Source organism: Barbus barbus, assembly GCF_936440315.1.
Source record: "Barbus barbus genome assembly, chromosome: 5".
Taxonomy (NCBI): Eukaryota; Metazoa; Chordata; class Actinopteri; order Cypriniformes; family Cyprinidae; genus Barbus; species Barbus barbus.
This window is the reverse complement of record NC_136733.1, coordinates 24274129-24294250: the sequence shown is the minus strand read 5'-3', so window position 1 is coordinate 24294250 and position 20122 is coordinate 24274129. Positions and strand designations below refer to the sequence as shown.

At 37.0% G+C, this 20122-nt stretch overlaps 2 protein-coding genes across 5 annotated transcripts in view; one reads left to right on the top strand and one right to left on the bottom strand.

The window, feature by feature from the left end:
• LOC306870402 (uncharacterized protein) overlaps positions 1–12532 on the top strand; it is a 38778-nt gene extending 26246 nt beyond the window's left edge. Inside the window, exons 6-17 of one of the 4 annotated variants that reach the window (XM_079417643.1) lie at positions 2831–2968; positions 3139–3216; positions 3480–3631; positions 3715–3760; positions 3868–3942; positions 6849–6954; positions 7042–7509; positions 7615–8016; positions 8111–8191; positions 8569–8684; positions 8782–8833; positions 8906–12532. In XM_079417643.1, the coding sequence (XP_079273769.1) occupies positions 2831–2968; positions 3139–3216; positions 3480–3631; positions 3715–3760; positions 3868–3942; positions 6849–6954; positions 7042–7509; positions 7615–8016; positions 8111–8191; positions 8569–8684; positions 8782–8833; positions 8906–9042 (1851 nt within the window). In that variant the 3' untranslated portion in view covers positions 9043–12532. Of the gene's footprint in view, positions 1–2830; positions 2969–3138; positions 3217–3479; positions 3632–3714; positions 3770–3867; positions 3943–6848; positions 6955–7041; positions 7510–7614; positions 8017–8110; positions 8192–8568; positions 8685–8781; positions 8834–8905 lie in introns of all 4 variants that reach the window. The other 3 variants (XM_079417644.1, XM_079417641.1, XM_079417642.1) reach the window with 3 other exon arrangements.
• The window catches only part of LOC306870403 (rhotekin-like), a 58381-nt gene continuing 49083 nt past the window's right edge, over positions 10825–20122 (bottom strand). The window contains exons 7-12 of the mRNA XM_079417645.1: positions 19326–19420; positions 18586–18692; positions 18033–18161; positions 15666–15831; positions 15255–15359; positions 10825–13780 (exon numbers count right to left, since the gene is read on the bottom strand). Coding sequence (XP_079273771.1) covers positions 13158–13780; positions 15255–15359; positions 15666–15831; positions 18033–18161; positions 18586–18692; positions 19326–19420 — 1225 coding nt within the window. The 3' untranslated portion in view covers positions 10825–13157. The remainder of the gene's footprint in view (positions 13781–15254; positions 15360–15665; positions 15832–18032; positions 18162–18585; positions 18693–19325; positions 19421–20122) is intronic.

Here is a 20122-nt window from a genome sequence, read left to right as displayed (position 1 = left end):
GTTAATGTCTGGGACATTTTTTAATGCCTTATAAAGACATTGCCCAGTCAGGTCCAGAGGCATGCCAAAAATGTGGTTTATTCAATTCTCAGTGTTTCTCTCTCTCTTTTGAGATCGACAACCTTTATGACCTTGTATTGTGTTGTTCATCCACTATGTGTGTTTGTGCTTGATAAATGTCAGCATGAATGGGTTACAAAATGTCTTTTATTATATATCCATTCGGATTTAAATCTGGTTGAATTATTTTTGTGTTGATTGATGGTTGTTCAAGCAGATGAACTTTGTTAGGTTACATAAGGTCAGAAATTAAGTTTTATAGCGTGGGAGAGGCTGAGCCCCCAAACCAACTAGAGCACACACTGTATGGGACAGGACCCCGGTATAGCCATAAAATCAGACAGCCGGAGACAAGCTGTCAGAGGCATTTACAGCGTTCTTTCTCAACATTCCTCTAAATTAATGATAACCCTTTCTAAATTTGGATTGAGGGATCTGCGAAAACTCCAGCTAGACACAGCGTGTGACAAAGCCATAGTTTGTGACAGATGTGCAAATCTCTTCAAACATGTACTTTCTCATTGTGTGGACAAAACACTGAAACATTCTCCTAAATATTGTTTTTATGTTCCACCAAAGAAAGTAAGTCATACAGGTTTAGCATGACGTGAGGGTGAGTAAATGATGACAGAATATTCATTTTGGGTCAGTTATCCCTTTAGGTAATCATTAAAAGCAACAACACCTATTTTGTGTTTTCTTGGTTTCTAGTCCAGGCCTGGTCTCAGAAGACATTCAGTCATGGGGAGCTAAACCGAATCCAGGCTCATTTATTATAATGTATGTGTTGACTTCTGAGATGTATCAGTAACAAGATGAGAAACAATGTAATCTAAATCCCTACAGTTTCTCCTCCCTGCTTTCTCCATTTATCACTCACACTATTTATTGTCCCTTCATGACGAGTCTGTGCTAGTAAGGCCTGCCATGTGTGCAGAATGACTAGTAAGCTCTTTAGAGCTTCCAAAAAAAAAAAATGTTTTTGTAAAAATGTGTGAGCCATCAAGGTAGCTGTTTAATATGAATTAGTCATTAATGATGACCATTAATCACAAAACTTTCACAGTGGTTTATGAATAACACAAATCAAGACTAAAATTATTTTTTTCAGGATTCTTTGATAAATGGTGTTGTTGGCTGGGTGGTGTTGGCGCAGTGGATAAGACACATGCCTTTGGTGTGAGAGACCCGGGTTCGAATGCACTGTGAGACACCAATGTGTCCCTGAGCAAGACACTTAACCCCTAGTTGCTCCAGAGGCGTGCGACCTCTGACATATATAGCAATTGTAAGTCGCTTTGGATAAAAGCGTCAGCTAAATGAATAAAATGTAAAATGTAATAAATAGAAAGTTCAAAAGAACTGCATTTATTTGAAATATAATTATTTTGTTATATTATAAATGTCTTTACTGGCATTTTTGATTATTTAAATGCATCTTTAATGAAACAATATTCATTTCTGATCCCAAACTTTTGAAAGATAATGTGTGCGTTTTTTTCAGTGTGATCTGAGATGAGATGTCAGCATAGTTTGACAGTGAGCTGCAGGCGTGAGGTGTGTATGGGAGAGCATCTGTCCTCAGTGCTGTTAATACTGTCATCACCGCTGAAGCCCCGGGCTAATTACATGTCAAGGGGCTCATCTAAAGCAAGTAATAACAGTGAATTAAGTCATTTAACTCCTCCCAAGCAGAAAAATGGATCGAAGAGATAAAAGAAGGGAGGAGAAAATTAGCTCAATTTTAACCAAATGTTCTGTAGATAAAGTCTTTCCAGTCATGGAATAAGAACTGAGTAAACAAATTGGTCCTGACATGTTCAAGTTCTTGTGCGTTTCAGAGAAATGTGGAAAGAGGGCTGAATGTAGCAGTATGGTAATCCATTGAAAAGCTGTGGGTTTTTTTGGGTTGGAGCCCAATCCAGCACTCACGAGGCCCTCTGGCACAATGTCTCAGTTTCATTGCTCTTCTACTCCCTTCTCTCCCACAAACCAGATCACTATATCTTACGCTAGAATCACTGTGATCTGAGGTGTTTTGTTGAGCAGTGATTAACTCTGGTATCCTGAAATATTAATCCTCAGTGGATCTTCAGCTGATTGACCCCAGAGCTGTAGATGGAAGCTGATGACAGGAAAATGCCTTATAAGGGAAAATGTAGCATGCATTGCAGACATGCTTATACATTCTTACATCCTGCCTCTGATGTACAACTGTTCTCTTATTGGCCATTACAGCTCCTACACTACAATTTAGTTCTTACTATGTTTTATTTATTTTTTAATGAATAATTAAATAAATAATAAATTATTTTGTAATAAATAAATAATGTTTATATTTATGTTCTAAACTAAATAAAAACTGCTCAATTTTTGAAAAAGTTGCGGTTACAGCAAGGCACTTAATAATTATAAACAGCACAAAAATATTCAATTTACACAGTAAATGCAACACATTACAAAATATCAGACTAGTGTGAATGGCTTTCCAACCTTGTTTATTCCAACTTTTTTTCCAGTACAAAAGCTGATGAGCCCTGTATCTTCTGGATCTTGTCCATGAAAAAAAAAATCTGTAGCTCTTTATTTATTGTATACATGGACACCGCAAAAAGTCCAAATGTTTAGCATAATACTATAATAATAATATGCCGTTCTTAATCTAAATGCAATAAAACAATAGATGCATTGAGAAACAAACTTATCAAAAAAGTTGTTCAGCTTCAATAATGTTGTCAGTATTTTTCTCTTGATGTTTGTGTCACAATAGGAAGCTCAAGTATTTATTCCAGCCTCACAGCAAGATGAGGTGACAGAGGAGGTGATTATGGCTGCCTTTGCAAAGATTCGACCACCAATGGAGAGGCTGAGGAGACCCTCAAAGATCACGGATAAGGAGGAGACTGTGGTAAGTTACCACAACAAACCACAGACTTGGCTGTGCACAAGGGCTTCCTTCATTAAAACAGAAGAAGCCTGTTTCTCACTATAATTTATTCATACACATAGGGGAAGTGGTCTAATTTTCTCTCATTGATGTTTTGGGTCCTTTGTTGCATTTCTGTGCCACACCCACAGGGTACAAACTACAAGAAGACAAATGCTGCCATGGAGATGAGACGGATTAACAGAGACTCCTTCTGGGCACGAGCAGAGGTACAGCTGAACTGGGTTTACAGCTGGATTTTCACTTAACAGCCTGTTAAAAATTCTAAATAATGTGCCAGCTGTGTAAGAGATAATGTACAATGAACTAGTCATTATGCAAAAATATTAGATTAAATATTCAGTATTTGCAATTGACCAGAATCAAAGTACTTTATAATCAGTTATATATTATAAACCTCTTGTTCAGACTCTAATTATTAAAAGTGCTATTCAGATGTATAATATGATCTGTGTGATATGATATGTTTTAGCGTGAGGAGGAAGAGAGAAAAGAGGAAGAACGTCGGAGGGCTGTAGAGGAGCGACGGCGCTGGGAGAGAGAACGGGTTTTACAGGAAATAAAAGAGGCTGAAGAGAGAGACAGAAAGATGAACGAAAAGCTACAGATGATAGAAGATCAAAGGTTTGTAACATTCAGCTGATAAAACCCACTTCTGTCTGAAGGTGAATTATTTCATCTTAAACTTCCTGTTGGTTTTTTGACAGGAGGATCCAGACTCAGCTTGAGGAAGAGGCTAGAAAAGATGAGAAAGTGAGATGGGTGTGTTTATTAATGAGTGTATTCTGTTACTTTTAACATGATGAACCTGCATATGGGTGAATGATCGTATAACGTTGGGTTCTTGGTGTAATTGACAGGATCAGCAGCAGAGAGAGCATGAGGAGGACACGAGGGCTCAGCTCAGACGCAGCGAGTCTATTGAGAAAGCAGCAGTGAGTTTTCCCCCCTATTTTGTGAATAATCCAGATTCAGGCAGTACAACCCAATGTCCCTACAGTTAAAGGTATAGTTCACCAAAAAATGAAAATTTTGTCAGTAATTACACAAACTCATGTTGCTCCAAACCCTTAAGACCTTCGTTAATCTTTGGAGCACAAATTAAGATATTTTTTATAAAATACAAAACTTTCTGACCCTGCATAGACAGTAAAGCAACTGACACGTTCAAGCCCTAGAAAGGTAGGAAGGACATCGTTAAAATAGTCCATGTGACATCAGTGATTCAACTGTAATTTTATGAAGCTATGAGAATACTTTTTGTGCGCAAAGAAAACAAAAATAATGACTTTATTCAACAATTTCTTCTCCTCTGTGCCAATCTTCGATGCGTGTTCATTAGAGTACCACAACGCATGTGTGTACATCCACTGATGTCACATGGACTATTTTAACAATGTCCTTACTACCTTTCTGTGCCTTGAACATGTCAGTTCCATTGCTGTCTGTTAGGCACGTGCAGAGGGGGGTGGGGTGGGTGCTTGAGCACCTGCACCTTTTCCCCTTGATGCCCGAAGTGCCCTTTTGTCAAGGCAATTTTTATTTATTGTTTTTGTAATTAAACACCCTTTTGTGAAGGCCTGCCCAATCTAACTATTAGTAAAATTAATTAATATTACATTAAATATTAAATAAAAATAAATTAAATTATCCACATGATGACCTTTCACCTGACGATCTCATCCGGGACCATCCCTCATGTTTGCACCTTTAGTAATTTAGGACACCACACCAGGATGCCTTCAATAACGTCCGCGGCTGCCGTAAGTGGAATTCTCAGCGGAGCGGTGTGCTTGTAAACTTATATTATTGAATTATTATTATTTTACGAGAACGGCAAGAAGAGATCATGCACAGCTGTTGTTTATATTGCTGTGTGTAGCCTGTGGAAATACAATATTTTTGTTCAATGTTTTCCTAATGACAATTTTATGATTGGTTTATAAAGGCTAAGAACACCTTTTTCCTATTTTTATCACAGAATAATTCAGGAAATATATTTTATAGTTTCTATACTAAATGATGTCAATCAGTACTGCATTTTTCATATAGTTTATTTATTTATTTCCTGGAGATAACTTGAAAAACACACATAAACCATATATTTTCGCAATCGTGTGTTTATTGTCTTCATGTTTCATCAGTAAAACGTTTCTGCTATTTATTCTGCTCAGCTACAGCAATAGCCTGCTGTTTGTCCATATTAGGGATTTCCTGGACGTCATAAGTTATTGGCGGGAGATCGCCCTCTGGCTTCAAATATGAATGAAACATGCCTTGCACTAGAGTGTTCAGCTCTCCTGAAATTCACATCTCCTCATTTTGGATATGAATTAAACGTCAGGTCATGTCTCTTTTAATTTAAATCTAGAAACCTCTATGTGAAAACACCTGCTCTAGCTCAAATAAAGTGTGCGGGACGAATGTACATTTTATTAAAATTAATATTAAATATAAAAAATGCAGCTAACGTAGTTCTACACAGCAATATAAACAAAGGGGCTTGTTCTCTTTCGTTCTTGCTGTTTAATTGGGAAAAGTTTAAAGCGCGTCAAGGTGTCTTGTCTTTTTTATGTTATCTGACTAAAAACTATTCTTGAACTATTATTATTATTATTATTATTACAGTATATATTATATAAATATATACTATACCTGCTAAAAACAATAGAAGCCCAATAGTAACCATCACAGAAATTCCAATGGTTTCCATTAAAATACCATTATAAACCATTAGCTTTTTCAAGTAAAACCATTACAAAATTCCTTTTTGTAGTGTGTTTTGGGCATTTTTCCAATAGGATTTAACATCCCACCAATAGAATCCACCACATACCAGTAGACACCATTATAGCTTCCACAATACAATTCCCATTATAACCTTTAAATCCATTACATTTTCTATTGTGTTTTGGGCAGGGTTCTATTGTTTTTTTCAGCAGGGTTAAAAAACGTAGAGCGTCTTAAAAATAGTTATCACAACACTGGTGAAACAGGCTGATTTTCTCGTCCTCCGAATTATACTTATCAATCCTGTTTTTATAATCATTATCATTCAAAAAATGAATAAATTCAGAAGAGGATTAGAATAGAATTCTATTTTAAATAAGACGGGATTATTTTTTCTACAACAACAACAACAGTAGTGTTTACAACAGCGAAACCACCATACCCTGTAAACTCAATAACAACAACAACAACAATAATAATAATAATAATAATATAATTCCAGAGTAATCAAGAGGTGCAAAAAATGTCTTTAACATTTACATTTAAAATGGTCTTTTCTGTTCTGTGTGTCTTTTTCAAACCTGCGTCATGGCATTTACTGCTGTATCAATACAGAAGCATCCATTTCGATACACATATCAGCAAGGAGCACAGCCCTATTGAAAGCAGTGTTCCATGCGCCCCTTTTATACTTTGAGCACCTGCCCCTCAAAGGTCTCTGCACGGCCCTGCTGTCTGTGGATGGTCAGAAAGCTCAGTTTTCATCAAAAATATCACAATTTGTGTTCCAAAGATGAATGTAGGTCTTAAAGGTTTGGAACGATATGATTTAACTTGCAAGAAGAATTTTGCTTCGTGTTTTGAATTACTGGCTTCTGAATGCATGAAACCAATTCAACTTGTTACATGTTTTTCTTCACAATAGTCCTTGTTGAACATTACCATAGAGTTTTGTTTACTTTTGTGTCCTAAAGAATTTTGGTTGTCACTACATTATGTCCATTGTGAAATCGGTGTCCTGCAGCAAAACCAGTCCCCTTCATATCTATTAGTTTATTAACCTGGACACATTTTTGCTGTGTTGAATAATGCTTCTTCTTTTGGGCTGTAGGAGGCAGCAGCTCTTGTTTCCCAGCGCACCATCAATCCTAGGGAGTTTTTCAGACAGTTATCAGCATCCTCACAAAATTCTTCAAGCCCTGGATCACCACGCTCAGGTAAACATAGTCTTCATAACTTCATAAGCTAACAGTGTTCATTTTAATCATTTGAGGTTTGATTTATGTAAATGTTTTGGTCCTCAGGCAAATCTCCATTCCGTCGCTACCAACGTAGTTTGACAGACACAGCCTTTATCTTTGAAAGGGCTAATTCCACTTCTGGTCCCACATCCCCTCTCAGTCCATCTGCAAGGTCTCCATTTTCACGTACCCCATCCACGTCCTCCAAATGTCCTATGTCCCCACTTAGCCCACCATACAGGACGATCCCCTCACCACAGCACCCTCAAACATCTCCTCCCACATCACCCCCTCCACCTGTTTCGCCTCCACCCAGTCTGCCTGTCTCCAGACCCCCTCCACCCCAGTCATCACCACCTAACCGACCACCTCCTCAAGCCCCAGTCTACGATTTGGCTTCCCCTGCATCTCCAAAGCTGCTGGAAAGTCATGATAAATCTGAGTCTAGCAACTATGACAGCAGTGAAGAGCTCGCTGTCGCTACAGAACGTCCTCCAGCTTCACTCTCTGATAACACACGGTACACTATGGGTAAGTTAACTTAGGTCTCTTTAACAACAGTAAAAGATCTAAGAGATTGACGATTTCGTGATTATCGATTGACGATTTCTTCTCTTAACAATTTCTTCTCTCCAGAGGTTGTAACCAGCTCTCGAATCCTATGTGAACCAAAGCCAGAAGTGGTCTTCACTGCCAAGTCTGTGCTTGTTGAAGAAGAAGAAGAAGAAGAGGTAGAGGAACCAGAGGAATCTTCAGCCATGTCAGCTCAACCTTCAGATACAAAGATCGCTACAAACTATGAAGAAGCAGTAGAAGAACAATTGGAGACTGAGGATGTGAAGACTGTCATCAGCCCCCTGATGGACGTTGAGGAGCAAGAGGAACCAGAGTCAGGGTCTGAGGATGAACCAGAAGAGCAGCCTGCTGCAGAATCTGAGGAATTCCAGCCAAATGTGGATTATTTAGCACCTGAGGAGCCCAGAAATGTGGTAGTGATCTCAGATGATGAAGTTGATGAAGACCTACCAGAGAACCAAGGTGATGGAAACACAGATGTACGGTAATGTGAAGAAATGCAGAACGTTTTTATGGTTAGGATGTCATTGACTTGTTTCTCATGCTGTGTGTCCAGAGTCGTGTGTGAATGCATCAAAGTATGATGTGATGACTGAAGAAGGTGAATCTGAATGTGGCAGACCAATGAATGGTACAGGTAATAAGCCAATTATAGGCTTTCAAGTCATTCCGAGTACAACAGACTCACACAGAAGCATGCGCCTCATTTCTTGGAGGAACAAATGAAAGCAATATGTGTTCTAAAATCAGCTAAAATGTGTTTGATATCCTTTGACTGGATGGACTCACGGTCTAAAGGTTAAATCCGAGTCTGTGTGTGATTTTCTGTAAGATCTGTTCATTCTGATTGCCCAAAATCTGCAGCCTGGATCTGATTCTTGGGAATTGGTGTTTAATCATCTAGACTGCAGATCTGGGCAAACGTTGTGCAGTCTATTCCAGCCTTAATTTATCTAGTTTTTTATTGTCTCGTGTGATGAATATATATAAATGAACACTTGTTTTATGTTTAAGTAGAGGTTGTTGATGTATCTGAGCACAGCACTCCTGAGCGCTACTGTTACACAGTTAATCGTGAGGAGGAAGATGATGATGAAATCCAAATGGAGATGGTGACTGAGAATGGCGAAGTACATAGTACACTAGACATCATGTTAGACTCATCATTAATATTATTGTGATAAAAGAAGATAAAAGTACTAAACATGTTGTTCCTTCTTATTCTAGTCATCAGCAGAAAGACTGCTGCGTGTGAGAGCGTTATACGACTACCAAGCAGGTTAGTGTTGCTTGCTTCAACAGCAGTTATTGCTTATTAAGATATCATTTCAAACGTCTCTGTTCTCCACAGAGGACGACACTGAGCTCTCTTTTGAACCTGGCGACATCATCAGTGATGTGGAAACAATCGACAAAGCGTGGTGGAGGGGCTCCAGCAAAGATGGGCGCCAGGGTCTCTTTCCTGCCAACTATGTAGAGACCATATAAAGACTTTTCCTTTAAAGATGGTTCCTCTTCCCCCTTTTCGTTTTACCAATTCTCAGGGACTAATAAGAACCACGAAACCTGGTCTATGAGGATCTACCATGTACTCTGAGACTGAGAGTCACAGGAAAAGGGTTGGAAGTGAAGCGCTCACAGGCACAACTTGGCCAACGATTCCTTTTGTTCCAAAACCAAAGTCGACAATTGAGACTTTAGTGATCAACTGCAAGACTGAGGAGGATCTCAGTAACTGAAATACTTTAGTACAATTTCTGTTACGACTGTACACAAATTATCATCATTTTATTTACACGTTACGTCATTTATTGTCTTACATACCGTCATTACCAAATGATACCAAAGGTGGTGGAGGTGTCTACTGGAGAACAGATTTCAATTTAAGTTGAAGCCTTTTTACACATAAATCCAATTTTACACAGTCACGTCAACAAAAGTTGTCATGGCCGAGACCAAGATTTGATCATACTAGTGGGTCCTGCTTTTCCAAACTTTGAGAAAGGCGCTTTTCTTATACTTGTTTTAGTATAACATTTTAAAGCCCTTGCTATTATGGAAGCCAATGCAAATAAAATGGTTAAACGTGTTATATTACAAGCCCTTAAGACTAAACTTGGCAGCCATTACATGCTTTTATATGCTCTGAACCTTCCATCAAAATTCTATTCTTTCATCTTTCTACTGTTTGAAAGTTTGGGTTCGGTAAGATTTTTTTAAAATGTTCTTAAAAGAAGTCTCTAATGCTTACCAAGGCTGCATTTATTTGATAAAAAAAAAAGAAAAGACAAGTAACATACAGATCCTTCAGAATGTTGAAAACAGTTGTGCTGCTTAATATTTTTGTGGAAACAGATTCATAGTTTTTTTTTTTTTAATTATTTGATAAAGTACAAAAGAAATCTTTTGTAACATTTTAAATCCAATTTTTACAGTCACTTTCAATCAGTACGTGTCCTTGCTAAATAAAAGTATTCATTTCCGTCAAAAAAATAAAAATCTTACTGACCCTAGACTTTTTAACGTTAGTGTCCAGTAAGGCTGTTCACTGTTGTATAAATGCTTTCGAATAAATATGTTTTTTTCTATGTAATTTATTTATCTCTGAGCATGAATTTAGATATTGTTCCTTCTAGAGAGGGTCTGTCTAATCCATTTAACCTCTGTGTAACCAAATTTCAGTAATAGGTCATTTTTTCAACTAACAATGTTCTTCCGTATTAGTGGAGCTCGAACAACAGAAGAATCACCAACACAATTAACTTACTCTATGCTCTCTGTTAGTAATTTCGTATTGTAATAAATGATGAGGTTTTTATTTTTTCCACATTCTGCAATAATGCTTTTGTTTTTGATTTGTTGCACAGCCAGTACCCTGCCTTCATACTATTTTGAGTATCATGATCATTACGAAACCATATTCGCTACTTGTGTATTAATGCATGATATCAAATTAAAGGGATTCACTTTACTGGGTCACAATGAGTTTATCTGAAATGTTTAGTCATTTGACACAAGCACTGCAAGATTCAAGAGAATTACACACACACACACACACAAATGCTGTTTACTTTTAATTTAGGTCAATCTTTACAATAAATTGTTATTGTACATGAATCTATTAGTTGTGTGTCCATCCAAAGACATGCAGACCACCTGCTGAATTAACACTTACCTCCAGGTTAACATTCAATGTTATCTACCAGGATAGTTAGAGCTTTACTAATCTGATGAAATGTCAATATAATTTTATTTATAACAAAAATTAATATGGTAAAATACAACTTTAATAAAAGCACAAAATGAAAATTATAAAACTTTACAATAACAAACAGTGTTTGAATGAATTTACAGTTTTTAAATACAAGTCAGTGGCCCTTTGAGTGAGAACTGTTCATTTTGTAGCATCATAGTACTAGGACTAAACTTATCTTAAGAGGAAAAGTTAGTCTGACATTTCTAGACTTTCAACTTTCTGATATTTGTAATACACTATACATGTAATTATATAACGAAAACCATGTGTCTCCATCTTAACATTTTTTACTCATGAAAAAAAAATATCTAATATATAATAATACCTAATATATTGAGCAGACGTGTTTTCTGAATTACAGAAATGTTAACCTGTATGTTTAATATTTTATGGCAAGACAGACTGTAACTTCACTCCTGAGGTTTTACTGAAATCACAATAATAGTTATCCAACTACAGTTTCATTATTGTAAGTATTGCTAATATAATTGTCTTCAAGCTAATACACACTTTATCTGAGCTGGAAGATGCCATGTGACAAACACTCAAAGTGCTTGACAAAACTGACCTGCAAGCCAACAAGGAAAAGCTAAATATTAATATATTGCATGTACCGCTGATGTAAATGAAATCTAGAAAACACAATTAACTTAGAGCTGTTGTAGCTTTGCATAGTAGTGCCTTTGCAACCCTTCTCCATCAGACTGTAGTGACTCAAAACAAAGCACCCAAAACGTTCAGCTTCCAGCCATGTTTCATTGCTTGTGCATTCTGATTTTTGACTTTTTCTGACTGATAGGGGTTCACATTTGCTGAGTGAGATAAGGTACGTACAGTAATCCTGAGGTCGTTACAGTCAGGTAGTAAACGGAGTCACATTATATCCCATCGTTATCAACCTGAATACAGAGTCTTGTGACGTCTGGACCTTTGTATATATACTGAAGCCATGCAAACAGACATTATAGCAGATATTGTAAGATGCAATTTTCCTCAGGTGTCACAAAAAGAAACGTATAGTATCAAATCATATACTGTTAAATATGAATCACATCAATAGCATAATAAAAGCTGTTTCATTTTACATAGAGCATGTCTCCTTAAGATCACAGGACCAGCAAAATACTGCTCACTTTAACGCAGTAAACCTTCTACTACTAGATACTTTTGATCAAAGATTAAATGGAGCCATAGCTGACTGCAAATAGAGCATTTCTACAACCACAAATGTGTGTAAATGAAAAATGTTGCTTTTGTGTGATGCCGGATCCAAAGCGCAAGTTGTCAGTATATGTCCAAAAACACATACAGCACAACATCAACAAAGGTGACAGAGTGAGCCTTGACAGAAAGTCAGTTATTGGTAATGTCCTTAATCACATAATCAATAATTTCAAAAAGATGCAGAATTTCAACTGAAATTATAAGACTTTCTTCTTGCAGGCTTGTGTGCTCAAGGTGCAGTGGCACTTACTAATAAAGTTAAATTCGTCAGTTAAGCTAACTTTCACGTGTTAGGTTTATTAATACTATGTTTTCAAGATCACTGATCCTAAAATACACCAGCGTTCAAATGTTTGGGATCAATAAGATTAAGATATTAATACTTTAATTTAGCAAGGGTGCAATAAATAGATCAAAAATGCCAGAAAAGAGACGAGAAATATTTCTTGAGCAATAAATCAGCATATCAGAATGATTATGTAATGAGGCTGAAAATGCAGCTATGCCAGTACAGGAATAAATTACATTTTAAAATATTTGAATATTCAAAGAGTTATTTTGAAATAAAATAGTATTTAACAATATTACCGCATTTTTGATCTATTTATTGCAGCCTGGATGAGCATACGAGACTTTTAGAAATCTAAATGACACCAAACCTTTGAACGGTAGTGTATTTCCCAGCCTCAATGTGAGCAATGATGAATACTCAGCAGATTTGATCTTGACAGCACTTTCTTAAGCATATATCTAAAACAGTGCACACAGACACAATGACTGGCCCAAAAGTACTTACACCAGGACAATTATTTCAATCCAGTTTAAAACCACTGTACCAGGAATCTGTCTCACATAAAACATCAACACTCCCCAAGGATCCAAAATAATCAGCTTTCTATGAAGAGACAATGTGTAATGCTATATATATTAGTAGTGTATTATATAACTAATAGTACTGAATTCCCATTGTTGAGGAAGAAAAAGTTCATTTTTCATGTTGATCTTATGTACAGAGAACGCAATGACAGACATTGAGCATACATGACCTCAGGTATTCCAGTTTTTTTCCAGGGGACACAGGAAGTTGTGATGGCTCTGACAGTAATCAGAGGAAGTGTGACCGCTACACCTGACTCTGCAGCCAGTTCCTGGGGTCTAGCTTGGCTCTCAGGTTCCTCAAGCTGCGGCGTGCGCCGGACGGTCTAGAGAAGCCCAGGTCTGACTCTTGACTGTTGCTTCCTTCACTGGAGCTGCTGCTGGAAGTGGAACTGGAGCAGGACAGTGCAGTCTGAGCAGGGCGAGGAGACACGGAGCTGGCAGTGGGCGGCTGGCAGTTGCACCGGAAGCCACCGTAGCCCCGACCGCGCAGAGTGGAGAGCTTGGCGTCCAGGGAGAGGGTACGGGGGCGGAAGCGACCCGAGGAGGATGAGGCGTCAGGGGACCATGCCTGGCGGAAACAGGGGCTGACGCTGGCGGGACTGTCGCTGTCTGAGGTCAGGCTGGCGTTGGAGGAAAGAAGGCCGGGTGTGCGGTGGCAGCGTGGGCTGCGGGGCTGGCGGCTGTGCAGGCGAGGACTGGGCGAGTGGGGTGGCAGGTGCTGATGGTTGTGAGGGGATCTCGGGGGATCTTCATCAAACAAGGCCATCCAGTGAGGCGGAGATCCGAGCTGGGCCCTCAGCTCAAACTCTTCAATACGACGGGCCAGGATGTCAGTGACCGTTCCGATGTCATCAGACGTGTCAATAACTGTGGTGGAAGACAAACGGTAGCCATAATGAAAACCTTCTTTAATGAAAACATTTCCAAAAAAGCTGAAATTTTTCAATTTGCCTGACAGCTGACTTTCAGTTGCCAAGCTTCTTTTTCATAGTCTTTCGATAAACCATCCGTAAAATCCAGCGTGTTTTATATTATTGCTTTCAGAGAGTGGGACATGTTTTATTTGTAATGTGTGACCACTGAGCTTCTTCTCACAATTAAGCACAATTGTTGGAATCTGATGAATCTTATGAAAGCATATTTTATTGTTATTTAAATAAAACCAGTAAAATTAAAACCATGAAATTACACAAAACAAAATGTTCAAATAAAAGGAGTACAACTGAAACTATTAATAACTAAATTCTTAACTTCACCTGTCATTGTAATTAATATGTAAAAAATTACATTAACAATATGTACACAAAATTGTTATACAATGTGTACAAAAAGTGAAGTAAAAGTTAAAATAAATAGTTTTATTTTCAGACAGTTATTTTAATCACTTTTCATTCATATATTTTCACTTTTTAGAATAAAATAAAAAATGTTGAAATAAAATAAAAATGAAAAACAATTTAAAAGTATAAATTAAAACCATGAATATAGCAACCTATTATGGTTTCATCTAATAAATATATAATAACAACAATAATCATTTAGTGCATTATTCATTTAATTTATATAAGGTTAGAACCATATTTGAAATGCACATCAAGTAAAAGTTGTTGGTCAGATGGGTGACAAAAATGGTTGGGATCACGTGGGCCAGTAGAGGCGGGGTCAGGTCACTTCTCATCAGAGTTACTTCACCTGTCATTGTAATAGGAGGAGAGCAGAGCTCGGATCTCAGCAGAGACAGCGTTATCCTGCAGCAAAAGCCCCTCACCGGATGCAGGGGCCACTGAGGAGGGGGCGGCCAGCAAAACGCACGAGGGGCCAACAAATGCAGGGTTGTGGGGAGGGCACGGGAATGAGTGTTTATACATCAACCAAATAATGATACAGTGGTTGGGGAATGTATGGGATGGATGTTTGGATTACAAATGTAAGGCATGAAACCAGGAAAATACAAGAGTGTATGAACAAAAATCAATGTGAAAGAGGAGGGAAAAAAACAGACAGGAAAACAACAGTGAAGGGACAGGCATAAAAACCACAGAGAAAATAAGACAGAGAAAGAGAAAGAAAAGACTGTCAGTTTGTCAGAAACAGCAGACTTTCCATTTAGCTGTTAAAGGAGATAAATTGATAAAGAGAAAGACTCAGATATGACAGAGGACGAGGACATGCAGTTCAATCCACACATCAATGTTAGATTCACAGGCATATCTGTGCTTGTGCATTATTTCTGTTATTACCTGTATGGCTCTATTGTGTCGTTTGGCTTTATTTTGTGACAATCTGGAGAACTCTCCTCCAGTCTCTGTAAATGTGTAAAAAGGTGTCTGAACACACTCACCCATCTCATGGTACAGAGAGCCCTGCTTCGGTGTGACTATGGCAGGTTTGCGTGGGGAAGGCAGCTCAATCTTCATCAGGTCATCACAGCACTGCCTCCACTGGCCTGTAGAGGGAGCAAGCAGCTTAGTCAAACTGTTCCGGCAAGCATTGAATTTACAATCAGGTCAATTAATTATATATATCACCTGGTATAGTTTCAGTATTCAATTTTTTTTTTTTTTTTGTTATCGTATAATTGAGCATTGTGTGTTTCAGCATATTGCTGTTGTCACCATTTCTCAAAAGCAGAAATCCACTCAATGGCTGACATAAAAATGATTTTAACACAGTTAAGGGTTTTTTTGCTCTGTAAATGTACAGCATTGTGTGGCTTATGGCTTTAAAGTAAGTTTAGAATTCATGTACTCACTCATATCATAGAACTGCTGCCAGAAGGCCTCCATCCAGCGCTGTGTGTCTTCTCTGCTGTCTGCAGCTAGTGTGTGCGTCACTTCCTCTCCTCCATACTGGTTAGTGATGCAGATATTCTGTGCCTTACTCAGAGGATCCTTCTCTGCTGCTCGTATTCTCGTCTCCTGAGAAACACATGAAAAAAATGTATTAAAAAAATCTGTGAAATTACTAACCTAAAATGATGTGACCATGGACCAAATAGGGTCATGGTCATAAGGGTAATTTTTTTTTTAAATTGAGATTTATACATCTTCTGAAAGCTGAATGAAAATAAGCTTTCCATTGATGTATGGTTTGTTTGGATAGGACAATATTTGGCTGACAGCTATTTGAAAATATGAAATCTGAGGGTGCAAAAAAATCTAAATATTGAGAAAAATCGCCTTTAAAGTTGTCCAAATAAAGGTCTTAGCAATGCATATTTCTAATCAAAAATTAAGTTTTGAATTATTTACAGTAGCAAATTTAACTCAACCAAGAAACATGGTCTTTTTTTTTTTTAAACGCATCGTGGTACTCTTGTGACTGCGTGTTTAAGACTGAAACGGAAGAGAAGAAATTGGAATAATTTGAATTATTTTGGTTTTCTTTGCACACAAAAAGTATTCTTGTAGCTTCATAAAATCAAGGTTGAACCACTGATGACACATGGACTATTTTAACGGTTTTCTTACTGTGTTTCTGGGCCTTGAACGTGTCAGTTGAACGGGTCAGAAAGCTCTCGGATTTCCTCAAAAATATCTTAATTTGTATTCTGAAGATGAATGATGGCCTCACGGGTCGCAGAATTCGTTTTTTTTTATTCTTTGTTTATCAAACAGTTGTTTGAAGAACAGCATTTTTGAAATATAATTTTTTGTAACATAACAGTTTTTACTGTCACTTTTAATTAATTTAATGTGTCCTTGTAGAACAAAAATATAAATTTATTTAAAATAATAAAAACAAATCTCACTGATCCTGAACTTTTGAAGTGTGGTGTACATTACAGTATATAACTGAAAGGCAAAACCTGATGGTTTTATTATAAATTTGAGCAAAAATTAAAATTCAGTGAAAAATAAGTGAAAAAAAAAACATAAGTATGTAGACTACATACATGTTTACACTGACACAACTGAGTCTAGCACTCTATTATAATTCCATAAAAAAAATTTAAATAAAAAAAACAATGGGCCCCTTTTAGACTTGCACTCTATTCATTTACTAACTGCTTGTTTTCTTAAAAAAAAAAAAACTAAAACTAGCTTCTCTTTTTGTATTATCTATTTGTTATCTTTTTATTTATGACACAATTAACAAAAAGCAAAAAAAGGCCTCTAACACCAGCTTGTGCTATTCTTTTTCTATTCTATTTGTTTTCTTTTTATTTATTATATAATTTAAAATAAATCTTGCTACGTGTAGTAGTAGTAGTATATATTTATTTAATGCTATGTCAGCATCTTAGGCTATTTTCAAGGCAAAAACTATTAAAAAAAGAATATACAAGTAAAACAAATACAATAAAAACCAGCAAACAAACAAAAACAAGTTATATTACACAAGATTTTTTTTTACATTCCCTTGCTACATGTACTTCGTTAAGCTAAATGAGACTTTTCACAGCACTTGCATTTCATTGCTCTTTTGTTGATTTTGATTGCTTCCATTGTCCTCATTTGTAAGTCTGCTAAATGACTAAATGTAAATGAGTTTATTGTCTATTTGTTCTAACAATATAAAATAATTTAAACTCAAATTTAATGTCATTTTATGTGGTGTGGAGCCATGTAATAAGCAGAATAATGTATAGACAGACAGTTTATTTCAGAATGAAGGTAAAAAATACTGATTTTTGTTGGATACACATTTTACAATTTGTAACATAAAATTCTTGTTTGAATTCCCAGTCATAGTATAAAATAGCAATACCTGCAGCAACATACTTTGCAGCATTAAATAGCAGTCTCAGTTCTAACCAGTAGGTGGCAGCAAAGCACAAGTAAAGTATCTGTAGTGCAAAGCAGTCACCTGAGAGCTGAGGAATGTGCAGACTCACAGTGCAGCTCTCAGATGTTAAAACGAGTTCTTTGTGCTCATGACACGCAGCTCTCTAAGGGCACTGTCCCAGACCCAGACCCAGTGCATGGCAAACAAAACGTCTTTTCATAACTACTGACACAATGAAAAACGTTCTGACAAAAAACATCTCTTTCTAAAAAAAGGGACAATCCATTTGAAAGAGTGCTTTCAAGATATTCACAAAGAAAAATATCTCATGATATCTCCAAAAGCAGAAGAATGAGCATGCTTGAAATTTCCAGAATAGGACAGAACTTACTTTGTTAATCCCAATAGTTAAGACAGGCTCCACATTGGCCTCCATGTCCTCTTTTTGATGATAACAGAAGAGATTTGTTCCTTTTAAAACACCATAGACATTTGTCCATCCTTGTGGCTCACCTCCAAGCTTGAGAGAAAGGGGAGGAGAACATTAGCCAAAGAAAACTGAAAATGGAGAAATATGAAAGTGTCGTGACATACAGCAAAGTATGGTGACCCATACTCGGAATTTGAGCTCTGCATTTAACCCATCCAAAGTGCACACACACAGCAGTGACCATACACACACCGTGAACACACACCCGGAGCAGTGGGCAGCCATTTATGCTGCGGTGCCCGGGGAGCAGTTGGGGGTTCGGTGCCTTGCTCAAGGGCACCTCAGTCGTGGTATTGAGAGTGGAGAGAGTGCTGGACATTCACTCCCCCACCTACAATCCCTGCCGGCCCGAGACTCGAACCTGCAACCTTTGGATTACAAGTCCGACTCTCTAATCATTAGGCCACGACTTCCCTGATATTGAAGTGAGTGAGTGCATGTGTTTCCAACACACCTTTACCCTCAGACAGCCACTCATCATCTGTTGTGTCATACAATGAGGCTGAGCGGCCAGACGACAACATACACCGCCATACAGAGGCAGCCAGTACGAACACTCCTCTACAGAAAGACAAAGAGACAGTAACTACTGAGAGAAAGATAAAAAGAATGAGTAACTTACGAAGTTAGAAACTGTATTTTAAAACCCAAGTAAACAAGCTATTCAAATGACATCATGTTTGCACCCTATATTTTTAGAACATATTTTACAACAAAGTAAACTATCATCTGCGAGAGCGAGCAGCCCACACTCAGTCTGCAGTAACTCTTCACACATAAAGACGGCTATAAGCTCTTCACACACCATGACTGGCCATCCAGAGAAGTTTATGAGCATGACCCTAACACAATAAATCTGACAGACGTCGACAACACACACACTGCAAAACTCTCTGTAATTGATTACCTGCAATGTGAAGAAAACTAGCATGTCATAAAACTAATGTGCTTTAAATAAAATCCCAGAAGGCATTTGTTGACAGAACTTGAATGTTACAAACTGTTTATCACATGAAGCATCTCACTATTTTTATTTAAATTTTATCTCATTACTTTAATCAAAAAAAAAAAGTAAAGTACCAAATTTATTATATCAAATTACATATTAAAATGGCCGGCATGCACAGTCTTTTGACATGTTTTCTACATAAAGATGTTCCTGGTTACAAAAAGTTGAGTTTTAAAAAGGCTCACCATTTCCTGTGATGGTGAGGTCATGTGTGCGGAAGCTATCCTGGACGTGAGAGAGATTGAGGGTTGTGTGAGCCAAAAGATGATATTTGGGGCCCCTATAAACACATAAAACACAATAAGAGAAAGCAATATGCAAACATATTTGAACTATGACCGTCAATCAAATACAAATAAATAAACTGATAAATTAATGTTAAACTAATGAAGTAATCCAATTAATTGTGAATAAATTTACAATATACAGTAATTGTATTTTCTTAGAAAAGCCCTGAAACAGAAAAATAATTAGAAGGTATTGTTATGACAAGTAATTAAAAATAATTGAAAATCCATTAAAAAGTGTTTAGTTTGGGGTAAATAACAATTTTTTAAAGTAATTAATACTTTTATTCAGCAAGGACGCATTAAATTGATCAAAAGTGGCATTGAAAATAATAAGAAACATTTCTTGAGCACCAAATCAGCTTATTATAATGATTTCTGTAAGGTCATGTGACTGAAAACTGGAGTAACGGCTGCTGAAAATTCAGCTTTGCGATCCTATGAATTACATAAATGTAATTTTAAAAAACATTAAAATAGCAAACAGTTATTTTAAATTGTAATATAATTTCACAATATTTCTGTTTTTACTGTATTTTTGATCCTATAAATGCAGTCCTGGTGCGCATAAGAGACTTTTTAAAAGACACATAAAAACTATCTTACAGAACCCAGACTTTTAGACAGTATTGTATGCTGCTTATTGTATTACCATATCATTGAACATACGTTTATCACTCGTCTGCAGTTCACAG